The following is a 17870-nucleotide window of genomic DNA, read 5'->3' as shown; positions in this document are numbered from 1 at the left end:
AGAAATATGATCCTCTAAATCTATTAAAACTCAAGGAATAAAAATAATGCTATTAAAATCTTATGATAGCTAAGGTCAACCTTACAATTTAATCAACATAACAATAAAATACCCCAGAAATGTTTTATGGAACATTATCTATAGACATCGCATTATCTTATTTACTATAATCAAGGTTTCCATAGAAACAAATAGCCATCAGCTATGTCATATGCATTTGGATATATATTCGGTACAAGTATATATAACTTTTTCTAAGTTTTGCATAAGACATAACCAAACATTGAACAGTAGCCTCTAGTGTCAAACAATAATCTAATAATCTAATAGGCAACGTAGTATATTTGGTAAAGGTCACCAAATAAAAATAAATATTTTGAAAATTATTACTATTTTTTTAATCATATCAATGACATATGTTATGAAAGATATACATATTTAAGTAAAAATATTCAAGTTGTTGATACTTCAATCTTATTAAAATCTTAGATCATAAACAAGCATACCGTGAAATATATAAAACATAAATTCATACTTAAATACGAAAAAAAAAACTAGCAACATTTTTAACTTTTTTTTCATTAAGAATATTGAAATCTCAAAATCTTTCAAGGACACATAGAACATCACATACCTTAAGAGTGTTGCTTCAACAAGGACGTTGTATGTCTAGATTATTTGCTCTCCAATAAAATATTGAATACTATCGAGTAAGCTCGTGCTTATAACGTGTTATAAAATAATAATAATGCAAAGAACACAAGAATAATAGATGTGAATAAACAGAGATTTCTATTGCGTTTCTCTTTTCTTTTTTTTATTATCATTACAAGTAGTATACTCCTATATATATATATATATATATGGAGATTAGACTCCTCATTTTCTGATACATGAATACGAAAGAAGTTACAAGAAGATGAAAGGTGAAGAGTTGAGGAACATAAAAAGTGAAAGGTTGATTATAATGAACATCCACTTGATGGCATACATATAAAAAAATACTTTATTTGCATATTTTTACTTAATTGAGTGACAACAAATATTTTCTATTTTAAATTAAAATTCTTAATTTTGTTAAATTAAATATTGGCTTTTTAAAAAAATATTTCTGTGATTCAAATAAACCGTTTTAAATTCTTAATCAATTATCTTTTGTTAAATTAATTAATTAATTATCAAATAATTTATTACTTTCCTTATCTTCTCATAGTTGTTATTAAACTATGCTTCCATTAATTAATATTTTTATTAAATTGAATATTAAAATTTTTTTATTACACTTAACTTCTTTATCCAATAAAATATTTTTCATAATAATTATAAACATTCATTTAAATATTTTAGTTCTTATTAAGTTCTTAACTCCCATTACAGGCGAACTAACTAAATATATATTAATTTAAATAAAAAATTGATGGAAAAATTTGTCAATATTTAATGTAATAAAATAGACAAAAGTAGTCAATATTTAATGTAATAAAAATTACCAATTAAAGAAGTTTACTTTAATAAACACTTAAATAAGCAATTGATTTTAGAAATTACCAAAAGGTTATATATGTTATTCACAAATTTAGTCAATATTTAAATTAACAAAAATTAAATTATTTACTTTTAAATAAAAATTAGTCCATATTCAATTTAATAAAAATAGTCAGCTAAAGAATTATGATTTTAATAAAAAATATAATATAATAGTTAATTAAAAATTATCAACAACCATTACAACAAAGCAGGTCAACAGTGACGCGCCAAGAACTCTAAGGAGACGTGAAATGGTGTTGTCATAGAGTTTGGCGACGTGAGTGGCGACACATCTACATGTATCACCACTGGGTATGTCTTCTTAGGGTTGTCGATGCAAAAACTCACACGTCTCCATAGCTCAATTAATGGAGATGCATCCATTGTGTTTCTACCTCTAGTTAGTGGAGAAGCATGTGCGCGATGCTATAGCTCAATCTATGGAGACACGAGGCATGCATCTCCATAAGCGTGTCAGTAGAGACGCATCTATTGTGTCTCTACCTGTAGTTTGTGGAGACGTATGTGCGTGACACTATAGCATTGTCAAATGAGAGACATTATTCGTGTCTCTACTTCTAGTCAATAGAGACACAGATGTGCGTCTCTATAATTCAGTCTGTAGAGACGTGTCATTTGCAAAGAGACATGGTTTGCATTTCTATTGCCTCTAATACAATGTTTGGTGGGGCTCGAGTCCATATTACTAATAAATTTTTAATAAGGCAAATAAATTACTAAAAAAACTATAAGAACCAAATAACTAAACTAAGTTGATATATCAAGTTTCCAAATGTAGCTTGCTTACAAGTCGAGCACCAAAATCTAACATTACATGTTCACAAAATGTCAATCATAACAACAAAAGGAACAAAAAGAAAGTAGGCAATTGTTTTTTTTTTAGCTCCATTCCAACTCAAGCATATCCAAAAGCACTAGGAAGTTTATGTTGTCTTCACCAACATATAGTAGTCGTCAAGTGTCACATCTTATCTCCACGATCTATTCCAATATCATCCGAGCATTACATCAAAGGATCATCAAATGGGAGAAAATATGTGATCAAATAGAAATAATCACAATCCAATGTGTCTAGTTCACTTATACATACATAAAGTTTCTCAGCATGCTCATTTATGAATATGCAATCATCCTTGCAGTGTTGATAGTGAAAGTGTTCAAGTCAAGAAAGTCATTTATACTTCTCTTCCTCCTCCTAGCAAATTATTACCAAAAAAATAATGTATAAATAGAAGTTTATCATATAGAGAATTTCTGATTAAGAAGTAAGAAAGATTTACACATATTACGTTTCGTTCAGCAAAAGTCACTGGCCTTGTAGTATGAACAAATTTCAGATGGGCACTTGATGATGCTCCAATCTTCAACAATCTCTGTCAACATTCAAAGTAGGAAATAATATATATATATATATGTATGCATTATGCTTAAGTACACAAATATGCATTCAATGTACAAACATGTCACTAACCAGGTAGTGAACATTTCAACAAAATTCAGTAGATCAACATTCAGTCTATACTTAATCTATGTCATTTAATCTCTCTCACATTCAAACTATACTTGCAAATCATTCCAAATATTCAACCAGACATTTAATCATTGTCTCCAGCCTATACTTACCAGTCATTCTCATTTAATATACAAATAGGTGGTGAACATCTCAACGAATAATCTTAATCATTTAATTAATTACATCATGTCGCCAACCCCTCTACTTTTCAACTAACCATTTTGTTGATCTTCGTAAACACCTTTCGGAACTTATTGTTTGATAATTTTAGATTTAAAACATACCAAATTTTGAAGAGAAAGTAAAATCAGAAATCTCATATGGAAAGTGCCACTCATTCCACCAATGACAGTGTTGCATTTGCACAAACATACAATTTTCATCATTTTTCTTTCTTAAGATAAATAGATAATATTGAAATTAAGTTGTTATTAGTAAAATAAAGTAAAAAATAAAAAATTACTTAAAAATTAGAGAAATTTCACATATAGTGAAAAATGCATACATACAACATGGCAACAGATTCAAACTGCCCATCTACTTCTTCTCTTCATAAAAAAATTCCCTTAAAATCATAACCAGCTCTAAAAAATATTTGGAATATGGTTTTAATTTTAAAACCAAAAAATGGCATCAGAATATCAATAAGCGAATATCTGAATCTATATGGTTTAATCAAAGTGTATGATAAGATAAATATTCATCCCTTGCCATCCAATAAACTCTAAAAATAAAAATACTAACAATTTAAAAAAATAAACAAAAAATGGGAAAATTTGTAGGTAAGTCCATTTGAAACCAAGGCAAAGAAATAGAATGCAATAGGCGAGTAAGCTTACCCCCCTTTTATCTGCATCTGTTGTATATCTTTCATTAGTAAAATCATTTGATATTTTTGCTGAGAAGAGAAGAGGATAAATATATGCAATGCAAAAAAAAAAGAGATAAAAAACCCTAAAAAGAATTTGAGTTTTTAATTTGATTTGATATACGAAAATTATATTGAATCGGGAATTGAAAGAAGGGAAAGTTAATGAGAATAGAGGAGGGAAAAATTCTTTGAAGGTGGCAACTTGATGAATAGAAGATGTAACGGCCCAACTTTCTTAATTTTTGTTTGTTTAAGTATGCTAAATAATTTCATTTGGTAGGGTGATTAAGTGCTTTGAATGTTTGTTTTAGGTCTTGAGTTTGATTCCCTTATTTTGGAATTTTTCCATTAATTTTGGTATTATGTAAAACTTGAGTCTTAGGGCTTATCTTTTTGTTTTTGTGAGTTGTTGTTAAGGATGAGCTTATTGGTTCAATCGTAAGGTTTCAGCTTACCCCTAGGTCTTGTGTTTGAATCTTGTTGTGCACAAATATGGAAAACTTTTTATTTCTTGCTATGTGTTAGAAGTTGTGGTCAATTTGAATTTTACAGAAATCTGATGGGTTAGGATATTTTGAGAATATCTTGTTTATTTTTATTTTATTTTATTTTTATCAATTTCCCTTAGTTTTTCTCCTTCACAAAACCGTCCACCTCCTCTCACTTGTTAGGTTTCTTTTGTTTTTCCCCTTCTTTCTTTTCTTTCCTCTTAAGTTTTCATTCTTTCATTCTCTTTGTTTTACTTTTATTTTGTAGCTATTAAGTCATTGTGGGGCTATCTTTTTTACTCTCCATTTCCGATCATAGTCCAAGAATAGTGTAAGTAACGTCGTTTTATTTTTTGCTATTAAGTTTTAACTCATTCGTTGAGCAAGATTTGAGATGTTAGTGTTTATTTCTTGTTCTTCACTGTGTTAAGCGTTTCTCGTGGTTTTTTATTAGAAGGGTGCGAGAATCAGAATCCTCTGGTGGAGTAGTCTTTGTTATGATGCTATTATCTTGTGAAGTAAGTGCTCGTATGTTTATTTTAGGGACTATTTTCTTTTAAAAAGGGTGTAATCTACTGGAATTAGGTTAATTTGTGTTTGTTAATCATTACGATTTGGTGTTGTATGTAGGATTTGGAGTGCGTTGTTGTGTGGTTTATCAGAACTATCATCAGGTGTGTGAATCTAACCCAAAAACTCAATTAGAACTCAAAAAAACCTGAAAAATAGTGGTTGTTTCAAAATTGCACTGCATCACACGGCTGTGTGGTTAGGCGTGTGACAGGCTATGTACACCACATGAGTGTTTGGTGGGTCATGTAGGGCACACAGGTTGAACAGGTAGGCCGTATGAGCCACACGAGCTTGAGAGCCCTTTTTGGTCAATTTGAAGGCCCAATTTGGGGCCGATTAGAAGACTCTTGAATTGGATCCATGGTTATTTTAGAGGCTTATAAAAGTATAAATTCGATATGTTATGTTTTAGTATGCTTAGGAAGCATGATTAATAGGATTAATTCTATGTGAATAATATGATATGATCTGTGAAAATATGTTTAGGTATGCATGCCATACATTTTATGTAGTGTGATTAGATGTTAGTTTCTTCATGCATATGCATTGGGTGGGTTCTGATATGTGATGGAGGAAGTGTATTCTGGCAGTTTTACTGCAATTTTGGCAATTAAACCGCAATATTTGTTTGGCAGCTCAGCTGCACATTTTTTAGTGGTATACCATCACGTATTGGTGTGATTGGATGGATGGACTCTTCTAGTCCTATTTTGTGTAGTTGGTTGGACAGATTTGGTGTGTAACGAATGGGGGTAGGATTTGTTCTGATATGATATATGTTTCTAAAAATATGAAATCCTATTATGATATCTGCATATGTGTATGTTCTAAGTAAATTTGTGTATATGGATCAAGTCACACATTGGGCTTCCAACTCACTGGTCTATTTGATTCATTTTAGGTGATCCTCAAACTTAGGATTTGGCAGCAATTCTGGAGTTCGGTTCTAACATTTTAATTTTAACTATGTTTTGGATTTTATTTGGGCTTTACAGACTATTGGACATTTTAAAATTTTTTTGGGACATTATTTTTGTATTTGTTTTTATTTGCAAACATAATATTTTTAAATGGTATTTTAAAAAAAGACGACATAACTATTGAAACATTATGATTTTCAAAATTAAAAACTCTATAAAGTATTTTTTTGCTGTAAATGTTTTTAAATCAAGTAAAAATGTTGTTTTGCAATGTTGGATAATTTAAGCAAATGGGTTTCTTTAAAAATAATCGACAAGACAAGTTTTCTTCAAAACATGCTCTCACACGAATTTCTGGACACTTATGTTTTTCATTAAATTAAATAAATTTAATTACTTTTGATTTAAACTTAAGTATTCACAAAAATAAACAGACAATATTTTATGTCTCGGTGTAACCTTCATAAATATCTAGACCGAGTTTGGGGTGTTACATTCGATAGTATTAAAGACAGGTTGCAAAACTCGGGTTATGCATTTTGGATTCAAATTTTTTTAAAAAAAATAAAAAATATAGTTTTGCATTATTTGGAATTTTTATTAAATTTGACCTTTTGATTTTCAAAAAGTGAAACCAAAACTCCAATGCCGATCCAAGTAAGAAACGTTAAAACTTTAGCTATACTTTAGATGCTTTTATATTTGCTACTTTGGTACAATTGTTAGCCTCTAAAGATTGTGGTAGATTCAAGCATTCTCTAAACTCTGATAAGCACTTCTGATAAAGCTTTAGATTTAAGATTTTTAAAACCTAAATTAATTAACTGTAGATAAGATATTGAGTGCACGTAGATCTCGAGGAAGTGGTACATGTGGGCGCAGTGGTCACCGTTGGAGGGCTCAAGTTGAGCCATCTTCGATGGGCAATATGCCCAATTTAAACACAAGTGAGACTATTGGAACTCATACCACTGAGACTGAGTCTAGGGCTCAGACTATTGGGGATGACGCACTGTCCCAAGCTATGTTAAGGGTGTTAGAAAGGGTCGCTGGGATCCACACTAGATTTGGGAGCCGAGGTTCAGTAACTGAATGACTCTAATCTAATGAGGTAGAATTGTTTAGGGGTGTCACTGGGATCGCCTCGACTGTGACCGAGTATTAGTTGCAAGCCACAGAGAGAATTATGAACCATTTGGATTCCACCCCTAAGTAGAATCTAAAAGGTGCGATATCCTTGCTTCGTGATGAACATATCAGTAGTGGTTGACTATTGTGGAGGGCACCTAGCCTGAGCGTGTGACTTGGGCCTATTTACGGAGTGCCTTCTAAAATAAATATATGGGTAGAGTTATGTTGAGGCCTGTAGACGCAAGTTTATAGGGCTAACTCAGGGAGAGAGATCAATGCTCGAGTGTGAGGCTGAATTTCGGTGGCACAACAAGTATGCTCGAAGTTTGGTTTCGACTGATTATGATAAAAGTATCCAGTTTGAGGAAGAGCTGAGGTATGACATTAAGGTATTAGTAGCCCCTCAGCGGGAGTGAGTCTCCGAAACATTAGTGGAGAAGGCTAAAATCACTGAGGAGATTAAACGTGTGGAGCATGAGAAAAGAGATAAGGAAAAGAATCGGAATAAGAATAAGAGGGATTCAGGTCCTTCTAGTTTTTCTCAATGACCTATGAAACGAGCCAGGATTGAGAGGCCTCTACAAGTTGAGTTGACTGTAGATCTATCGTAATTCAGTGTAGCAGATTAAATTAGTTTTCGCACTTGAGGAGCTTGAATATAAGCATTTTCATTACGTTTTAGTTAAGTTTTTATAGTTTAGTTTAAATCAAATAAAAAGTGTATTTTGAGTCTTTTATTGACCTTAGGGGTCGAATGAGGCCTAAAGGTGAGCTAATGTACTTAGTGAGTGTGCAAGAGACCATCAGAAGGCGTACAAACTTAATATTGGTCGTTTTGTTGCAACACGGGAAGTTTGATGTCACAACATAGGGACCAGAATGCAAGAATCTTGAGATTCCCTTCAGTGTCGCGACACATCCTTAAAGCTACCCTAAACCTGAGCATATTGCCTTCGATGTCACGACATCCTAGTGCCTGTGTCGCGACATCGATCTTGTACGGGAAACACTTACAAGTCAAGGGTATTTTGGTCCAGACAATCAAAAGTGAAATACGATAGTGTCGACTGACCTAGGGTTAAGAACGACGACAACCCTAACTCTATAAATAGGCTCTTAAACACTTGTTAAAGGACAACTTTTGATATTCTAAGTTTTTCTTTATAATTTAGTTTTTAGTTTTTTTCTTGCTCTTAGGGTTTAGATTTATTTTCAGTTCTTTTCATTCATGTTCTTCAGAGAACTTAATTTGTAAACACAATCAAACTATTGTGGATTTCTACGCTTTCACCAATCAAATACAATCATGATTTTTTTAAACTTTATCCTTGATTTATTCTTTATGCATATCTTATTTATCAAATTTTATCGTGTTTATGGATTCCATGAGGAACTAATCCTTTTATGGGGGATTAGCGAGTGAAGGTATGAATAATTAACTTTTTTGTAGGGATTTCTTAACAAATCAGTTGTTTAGGAAATGAAGAATCTAAACCCTAGTCCTAACAACCGTAGGAAGTCATCAAGGTGGGAATTAACCTAATTTTGGTATGGCCTATTCATGAACACCTTAACCCTGAACCAGTCTGGACTGTGAGGTCAAAAGATAAGTAGTTCTTATCGACTCAATATTTTAGTGGATGAATCAAAAGATCCTGTTGAGGTATTAACTAGTTGATTGAACAAGAAAGCTTGAGACGATAGTTGATTATGACTACCGAAGCAAGCTAATCACTCATGTTTGGATTTGATTAAGTTTAGATTTTAGTTATTCGAAGTTCACTTTATTTATGCAATTCTTATTCTTTCGTTCATAAAAACCCAAAAATATCTTCTTTACATTTTATCGTAATATGATTTATCTAGATTACTAACTAATTGTATTTGTGTTTAGGATAATTTTAATCTAGTACTCGCCTCTCTTGGGTACTATCCTCAGAGTACTCACCTACTTCGTTGTAACTATATTACAATTTGACCCGTATACTGTAACAGGATTTGTGCAAGTGTACACATTCGTTTAAGTAATAATTAAGTAAAATGAGTTATCGTCTCCATAGGGACTATATAAGCTTAACTGATTAATTGCAAAATTATAATTAACAATTTGATGTAAAAACTCAATAATTTTGATGATGATGATTAAACTAAGTAAATTTAATTAGATGCAAAGATTGATTCCTATGCAATTCTAATCTAGATGCAATTTACCTAAATGTATGAATGAATAGCTTTAGCAACAAAATAATCAACAATAAATGGGTTAGGATAATTATATTAATCAACTCAATTTACTTTATCATGCTTAACAATGTTCAGAATTACTTCCACGGTAACTCGACCTTTCATGAGTTTGGAAACAAAATTAAGTCCTTACGGAGTCTTTTACTTAGTTAAATATGCATGTTACTGATCATATTAACTAAGGGTTTCTTAGCATTTATGTAAGGTCACAGGGACATTTACGTTTGTAACAGTTTAATTACACAAACTTAAAAACTATGCAAGGCAATAGAGCTAACTAAAGATATCATGAACCTCAACTTCGTCAGGTTTAAGTATCCCTTAGCTAATCTGAGTGCACCTGATCACGTATGAATGAAATTTATCATGATATTAATTGAAAACATGATCAACTGAGGCTTAAACATGTTAAACATGAATAAAATAGATCTTACTGAATTAATATAATCAGCCTAACAAATAGGATTTAAAATATCATTTTTATGTAAAAAATAATAAACTCAAAGCAAACATAATTAAAATATATAACAAGAGGAAACAGTAAACTCTCTTCAATTCAGTAACCTTTCAAATCTATTCTGACTGATTCAGTTCAGCAGCCTTTCGGATCTATTCTGACTGATAAGCTCCTCCGTTTTGCTCGATGCATCTTTTTCTAAGGAGTTCCTGAGGTGGCCGACCAAAGAATGCTTTTGACACAACTTTTGTGGCTAAAGGATGGAAAAGAGATTGGTGGCTATTCAAAGGAAGGAAAAGGGAAATAAAATATGGAGAAAATGTTAATGAGAGAAGAGGAATAAGTTGTGAGGGATGTTTTGAGAAGTGATTGGTGTATGGTATTTATAGGTGAAGGTTAGAGGTAGAGTTAGCTAAAAATACATTCAAAATTCCTTCTTTTTCTACCATACATGACCGGCAATATTTCAAGGAGAAGGGGATGACTTAGTCTCCTCAATTTGAATTCAAACCAAGGCTATTAATAGCCATAGGGTGGACGGTTTCAACAGCAAAGTAGTTGGGTTGATTTCTAATTATTTTCCAACTGTAAGGACTTTCAATTAAATATTCCAAAGCTTGTTTTTGGGCTGCCATCTACTTGTGCCAAAATTGGGCTCCAGTTCCCCTTTGTTGGACAGTTTCTCAGTCCAATAACTTAGCAGACATGTCCATCTTTTAGTACATTTTTTACTAGATCAAATTATCAACCTCATGACCCAAATTGCATGGTCTTGCCATCCATATGAATTTATTTGTACATGTCCACGTTTATTCACATTAATCACATCTTCAATGGTCCTCTTACATATTGAAAAATCACATATTAATAAATTAACACGAAATAATATAAAATGTGTACAAAAATCATGTAATTAAGCACAATTTCACATACTTTATAAATTCATACCCAATATTATTAATTAAGTAAAATTCACTTATTTTAATAACAATTACTCAAGATTAACATATTTATTAAGTAAAAAATATGGTAAAAATATATAGAAAAACCTTATATAATTTTTATTTTACATATACTTGAGGACACCGCCTCAATTCCACATATTTAGTTATGGTATTCACACTCTAAATGTTAGTACGTTTGGAGGAAGTCAACCGTCAAGGTTGAATGAGTTCCAGTTTGTGAGTATTGTAATAGACGCCATTTGGGTGAGTGTTGGAGAAGGATTAGGGCATACTTCGAATGTGGGCCTACTGAGCATAGAATCAGTGAGTGTCCTTGTATGGTTAAGCCAGTACGAGCTCTGGTTTAGGATCAGATTCAGCCTTAGAGGCCTATTCAGTAATCCACTAGGGGTCGTGGTCAGTTTAGGCGAGGTAATGAAGGTAATGAAGGTGCAATTTAGACTGAGGCGAGACAACTAGCTTTATTTTACGTGGCGAGGCGTCGTGAGGCTAGAGATATGGCCAATGTGATAGCCAGTATGTTTACTATGTATTCGCATCCTTATTTTGCTTTGATTGACTATGGTTCCACGCATTCTTATATTGCTAGTAGTGTATTGGGTAATCTGGGGATTTTGGTTAAGGATGCTAGTAGTGTGGTTTCTGTGATTAGTCCGTTATGGCAATTAGTTTGAGTTAGTAAAGTATTTAGGAGGTGTCTGCTTGAGGTTCAGGGATTTGTATTTCCAACTGATTTGATGAGGTTGTCATTTGAAGAGTTTAATTTGATATTGAGTACGGATTGGTTAGTGGAGCATCGGGTTGGATTAGATTGTAATTCTAAGAGGGTAACTCTTAAGGTTGGAGATGGTGAGGAAGTGGTGATGGTCGACGAGCGTCGAGATTACCTCTTTAATGTAATCTCTGCTATGGTAGCCGAAAAGTTGGTCTAAAAGGGGTGTGATGCATATTTGGCTTATGTGCATAACACCAGTAATGTGGTATCAGCTGTGGAAGGGATTCGAACTGTAAGGGATTTTTCAAACATCTTTCTGAGAAATTGTTGGGGTTAACACCGAATAGGGAGGTTGAGTTCAGAATTGAGGTTTTTCCTAGAATAGCTTCAATGTCCATCGCTCATTACCTTATGGCACCAAAGGAGCTAAAAGAGATAAAGTTTCAACTTCAGGAACTTCTAGATAAGGGTTTATTTGACCTAGTGTGTCTCGTGGGGAACACCGATTCTTTTTGTCAAAAAGAAGGACGGTTCAATGAGGATGTGTGAGGATTATCGCCAGTTAAACAAATTGACAGTAAAGAATAAGTACCCACTTTCGAGGATTGATGATCTGTTTGATCAGTTTCGTGGGGCATCAGTGTTCTCGAAGATTGGTCTTAATTCTAGATATCATCAATTGAAAGTAAATGAGGCTAATGTGCATAAGACTGCCTTTAGGACTCGTTATGGCATTACGAGTTCCTTGTCATGCCATTCAGTTTGACTAATGCTTTGACTGCTTTCATGGATCTCAAGAACCAAGTTTTTCAGTCGTATCTGGATAAGTTCGTCGTAGTATTTATCAATGATATCTTGGTATATTCTAAGATCGATGATGAGCATGATGAACACCTTAGAGTGGTTTTTCAGACTCTTCGTGAGAAGGAGCTCTACGCTAAGTTAAGTAACTATGAATTTTGTTTAAGTGAGATCATGTTTCTGGGGCATATGGTTTCTACTGAGGGTACCCTAAAAAGATAAAGGCTATTCTGGATTGAAAGTAGCCTAGAAATGTGACCGAGCTTCAGAGTTTTCTTGGTTTGATGGGATATTATTGGAGGTTAGTCGAGGGTTCTCACTTATAGTAGCTCCCTTGACTAAGTTATTGTGTAAGAACACTCTGTTTGTGTGGGTCAATGAGTCGCAATCGAACTTTGAGGGGCTCAAATCTGTTTTGACACAGGCATCCATTCTAATTCAGGCTAAACCTAGGAAAGAGTTTATTGTGTATAGTGGTACACCCCATACTAGTTTGGGTTGTGTTCTAATGAAAGAAGGAAAGGTAGTGGCTTATGCATCGAGACAGCTAAAATAGCATGAGGGTACTTATTCGACGTATGATCTCAAGCTTACTACGGTTGTCTTTGCTCTTTAGATTTGGAGGTATTATCTGTACGGTGAGAGGTGTAGCATTTATACTGATCACAAGAGCCTCAAGTACCTCTTCACTCAAAAGGAGTTGAATCTTAGGTAGCATCATTGGATTGAGTTACTTAAGGACTATGATTGCCCGATAAACTATAATCTTGGCAAGGCTAATGTGGTGGTCGATGCTCTTATTCAAAGATCTATATTTGAGTTAATAGCGATGTTTGCTCGTCTAATTTTGTTTGATGATGGTAGGATTCTGGTCGAGTTGCAAGTTAATCCAACTTGGTTGAATGAGATTAAAAATAAGCAGCTTCTGAATGAGTCTCTGATCATTCAGGTTTAGCAAATTAATAAGGGTAAGATTTTGAATTTTGGGCTTAATAGCAATGATATTCTATGTTTTTGAGGTCAGATTTATGTGCCGAGTGATATAGATTTGAGACAATCCATTCTGCAAGAAGCACATAGTAGCCCCTATGCTATGCATCCCAGTGGTAATAAGATGTACCGTGACCTTCGAGAGTTATATTGGTGGCCTGGGTTGAAACATGAGGTAACCGAATTTGTGTCTCATTGTCTAATGTGCCAAAAGATTAAGGCTGAGCACCAACTTCCTTCTGGTTTGCTTCAACTCGTTAAGATCCCATTGCAAAAGTGGGAACGAGTAACTATGGACTTCCTTAGTTGGTTACATTTGACACCTATTAAGAAGGATTATGTTTGAGTTATTATGGATCGCTCAACTAAGTCTCCTCACTTTATTCTAATCAGAACCAATTATTCTTTGCAGAAGTTTGCGAAGCTTACATTTTAGATATAGTTAGGCTTCATAGGGTTCCAATATCGATTATTTTAGATTAAGATTCTCGATTTACTTCTCAATTTTGGAAGAAATTACATGAGGCTCTAGGTACTCGATTGGACTTCAGTACAACGTTTCATCCTCAAACTGATGGTCAGTCTGAGAGGGTAATTTAGATTTTAGAGAATATGCTTTAGAGTTGTGCTATTGACTTTCAGGATAGTTGAAAAGAGTTTCTATAGCTAGCTGAATTCGCTTATAATAATAGTTTTCAGTCTAGCATTCATATGGCTCCTTATGAAGCCTTATATGATCGTAAGTGTCGCACTCCACTTTGTTGGACCGAATTGGGTGAAAGGAAGGTGTTGGGTCCTGAGTTAGTTATCAAGACTAAGGATAAGGTTTATTTGATTTGAGATTGACTTAAAGTCGCTTCTGATAGACGGAAGTCTTATGCGGATCTTAAGAGGAAGGATATTGAGTTCAGGGTGAGGGATCGTGTATTCCTTAAGGTTTCTCCGTGGAAAAAGGTTCCTAAATTTGGTCGTAAGAGCAAGTTAAGCCCTAGGTTTATCAAGCCGTATCAGGTTTTGAGGCATGTTGGGCCAATTGCTTATCAGTTAAAGCTGCTTTTGGAGTTGGAACATATTCATGACGTCTTTCACATGTCCATGTTGTCATTCTCATGTTATTCCTGTGGAGGAGATTGAGTTGAGGCCAAATTTTTCCTTTGAGGAGGAGTTGGTACAGATTATGGATTATAAAGTTAAGGTCTTAAGGAGAAAGACCATTCCATTAGTTAAGGTTCTATGGCGGAATCATGATTCAGAATAGCCACTTGGGAGCCTAAGGACTCGATCCCTCAACAGTATCCCTATATTTTTTAGTCAGGTAAATTTAGACGCTAAAATTTCTTTAAAGAGGGGAGAGTTGTAATGCCCCAACATTCTTAAGTTTGGATTGTTTAAATATGTCAAATAATTTGATTTGGTATGTTGGTCAAGTGCTTTGAATGTTTACTTTAGGTCATGAGTTTGATTCCCTTATTTTGAAAATTTTCCATTAATTTTGGTATTATGTAAGACTTGAGTCTTAGGGCTTATCTTTTGTTTTTGTGAGTTACTTTCAAGGATGATCCTACTGGTTTAATGGTAAGGCTTTAGCTTACCCTTAGGTCTTCTATTCAAATCTTGTTCTGCACAAATATGGAAAACTTTTTTTTCTTGTTATGTGTTAGAAGTTGTGGTCAATTTGAATTCTAAAGAAATCTAGTGGGTTAGAATATTTTGAGAATATCTTGTTTATTTTTATTTTTATCAATTCCCCCTAGTTTTTCTCCTCCCTAAAACCGTCCACTCTCATCTCACTTGTCACGTTTCTTTTGTTTTTCCCCTTCTTTCTTTCTTTCCTATTGAGTTTTCATTATTTCCTTCTTTTTGTTTTACTTTTGTTTGCAGCCATTAAGTCATTATAGGACTATCTTTTTTACTGTCTATTTTTTTACTGTAATCCAAGAATAGTATAAGTAATGTCGTTTATTTTTCGTTCGTTAAGAAAGGTTTGAGATGTTTAACTCGTTCCTTGAGCAAGTTTGAGATGTTAGTGTTTATTTCTCGTTCTTCTTTATGTTAAGCATTTCTCTTGGCTTTTGATTAGGCGAAGGGTGCGAGAATCAGAATCTTCTGATGGAGTAGTCACTGTTTCGATGCTGTTATTCTGTGAAGTAAGTGCTCTTGTGTTGATTTTAAGGATTTTTTCTTTTACAAATAGGTGCAATCTAGTGGAATTTTGGGCTAATTCGTGTTTGTTAATCATTGCGATTTGGTGCTATATGCAGGATTCAGAATACATTGTTATGTAGTTTATCAGAACTATCATCAGGTGTGTGAGTCTAACCCAAAAACTTGATTGGAACTCAAAAAAATTGGAAAACAACAGTTGTTTCAAAACTACACTGCGTCACACGACCGTGTGGTTGGTTGTGTTCACCACACGAGCATGTGGTCAGTCATATATACCATACGAGCGTGTGGTTGGTCATGTGCATCACACGAGCGTATGGTCGATCTTATGCACCACACGGGTGTGTGGTCGCCTATGTGGGGCACAAGGGCATGTGTGATTACACGGGCTAAATAGGTAAGTTGTGTGGGCCACATGGGCTAGCTTGTTGGACTGTGTGGGATACACGGACATGTGAGCCCTTTTTGGTCAATTTGAAGGCCTAATTTAGGGCCAATTAGGAGACTCTAAAATCGGATTCGTGGTTATTTTATAAGCTTATAAAAGCATAAATTCGATATGTTATGTGTTAGTATGCTTAGAAAGTATGATTAGTAAGATTAATTCTGTGTGACCAATATGATATGATATGATCTGTGAAAAGATGTTTAGGTATGAATGTCATACATTTTATGTGATATGATTATATGTTAGTTTGTTCATGCATGTTCATCGAGGTGGGTTCTGATATGTGATGGAGGAAGTGTATTTTGGTACTTTTACAGTAATTTTGGCAGTTAAACCGCAATATCTGTCTGGCAGCTCAACCACACCCTTTCTAGTGGTATAACACCACGTATAGATGTGATTGGATGGATAGACTATTGTAGTCTTAGTTGGTGTAATTGGTTGGACGAAGTTGATGTGTAGAGAATGGGGGTAGGTTTTGTTCTAATATGATGTATGTTTCTGAAAATATGAAATCCTGTTATGATATTTGCATATGTGTATGTTATAAGTAAAATTATGTTTATGGATCAAGTCACACACTGGGCATCCAGCTCACTTTTTATTTGATTCGTTTCAGGTGATCCTTAAACTTAAGATTTGGCAGAGATTCCAAAGCTCGATTCTGACATTTTGATTTGAAGTGTGTTTTGGATTTGATTTGGGCTTTACGGACTTTCGGACATTTTAAAATGTTTTTGAGACATTTATTTTTGTATTTTTTTTATTTCCAAGCATAATATTTTTAAATGTTATTTTTAACAAAGACAACATAACTGTTGAAACACTAAGAATTTCAAAATTGAGAACTCCAAAGTATTTTTCCGTTGCAAATGTTTTAAGATCAAGTAAAAATGTTGTTTTGCAATTATTTGGTTGTTTAAGCAATGGGTTTGTTTAAAAATAATCGAAAAGACAAGTTTTTTTTCAAAACGCACTCTCACACGAATTTTTAGACACTTATGTTTTTTGTCAAATTAAATAAATTTAATTACTTTCGATTTAAACTTAAGTTTTCACAAAAATAAACAGACAATATTTTATGTATCAATGTAACCTTCATAATTCGATCGTAACGTCTAGGTCGGGTTTGGGGTGTTATAGGAGAGAAGGGTTAGTGGGTTTTTATAAAAGAATTTATTGGAAAGAGACTTACAGAGATGATGAGTAATGTCTCTACAATCAACAACTTAGGAGACACGAGAAAGCGTCTCCATAGGTAATCCAGAGATATGCAGCCTAGTGTCTCCATTAGTTAGTTCCACATGGGTTGCGCCTTCCCACACAGGCTGGACATACAGCAGTGTGAGCCATATGGGCTGGACAGACGACCATGCACCAGCCCATGTCGATTTCACAACCTGCTTCCCAAACACGTGGAAAAATGCAATTTTTAGGTTTTCTGAGTATTCTAAAGTCTATAAATACTAAATAGAAGAAGAAATATAGAAGGATCAAAGAATATTAAAGAAAACAACTCAAAGAACACCATTAGAGCCAACTCTAAAGCAGATTTCCATCAAGATCGAAAACCTCCTTCTAATTTCTTTTGAAGTTTTTATGAGTTTCTTTTTTTCTTGTAGTTTTTTTTGACTTTGAGATGTTTTTATTCAGAATTATGAACTGATTCTCTAGATACCTAGGGAAGATGAAAACCATGATGAATTTTATTATTTAATTTTTGTTTACGCGATAAATACTTTTATTCTTGTTCTCAGTTATGTGTGTTGATTTCTTGTTTTAATATTTTTGGAATATTAATTCATGTTTAATGTGCTTAAGTCAGAGGAGCAAAAGTTCCTATTTAAGAGTAGATCTAGCACAATTGAGTGGAGTTGTATGCAATCCTAGAAATAAGACGACATAAATCCACCGGATTAGAGTCAAATCTAATAAGGGAATCCATAAATCAAGTTAATGCGATAATAGGGTTTTAATTATAAAGAAATTTTAATTAATCAACCTAGAGTCAGTTGCTCTTACTCTCAAAAGAGATATTAG

The 17870-nt window shown here is 33.6% G+C and overlaps 1 protein-coding gene across 1 annotated transcript; it reads left to right on the top strand.

Annotated features, from left to right (window-relative positions):
- The first annotated feature begins 11207 nt into the window (after positions 1–11207).
- On the top strand, positions 11208–15501 carry LOC121222052 (uncharacterized). Its single transcript, XM_041101938.1, has 10 exons — positions 11208–11354; positions 11424–11621; positions 12146–12418; positions 12669–12749; positions 12843–12904; positions 13091–13175; positions 13251–13492; positions 14083–14313; positions 15297–15363; positions 15478–15501. The coding sequence occupies exons 1-10, from the start codon at positions 11208–11210 to the stop codon at positions 15499–15501; spliced, it is 1410 nt and encodes a 469-aa protein (XP_040957872.1).
- The last annotated feature ends 2369 nt before the right edge of the window (positions 15502–17870 follow it).

The sequence above is a fragment of the Gossypium hirsutum genome, chromosome D10 (genome assembly GCF_007990345.1).
Source record: "Gossypium hirsutum isolate 1008001.06 chromosome D10, Gossypium_hirsutum_v2.1, whole genome shotgun sequence".
Taxonomy (NCBI): Eukaryota; Viridiplantae; Streptophyta; class Magnoliopsida; order Malvales; family Malvaceae; genus Gossypium; species Gossypium hirsutum.
This window is presented reverse-complemented; position numbering and strand designations above follow the sequence as displayed.

What these genes read in the sequence shown, in the direction of transcription:
- LOC121222052 (XM_041101938.1), top strand. Translation starts at nt 11,208, where the DNA reads ATGGCCAATGTGATAGCCAGTATGTTTACTATGTATTCGCATCCTTAT. An exon ending in ATGAGTCTCTGATCATTCAG is followed by an intron (nt 13,176 to 13,250) that starts GTTTAGCAAATT and finishes TTTTGAGGTCAG; the next exon opens with ATTTATGTGCCGAGTGATAT. An exon ending in GACGTCTTTCACATGTCCAT is followed by an intron (nt 14,314 to 15,296) that starts GTTGTCATTCTC and finishes GCTTTTGATTAG; the next exon opens with GCGAAGGGTGCGAGAATCAG.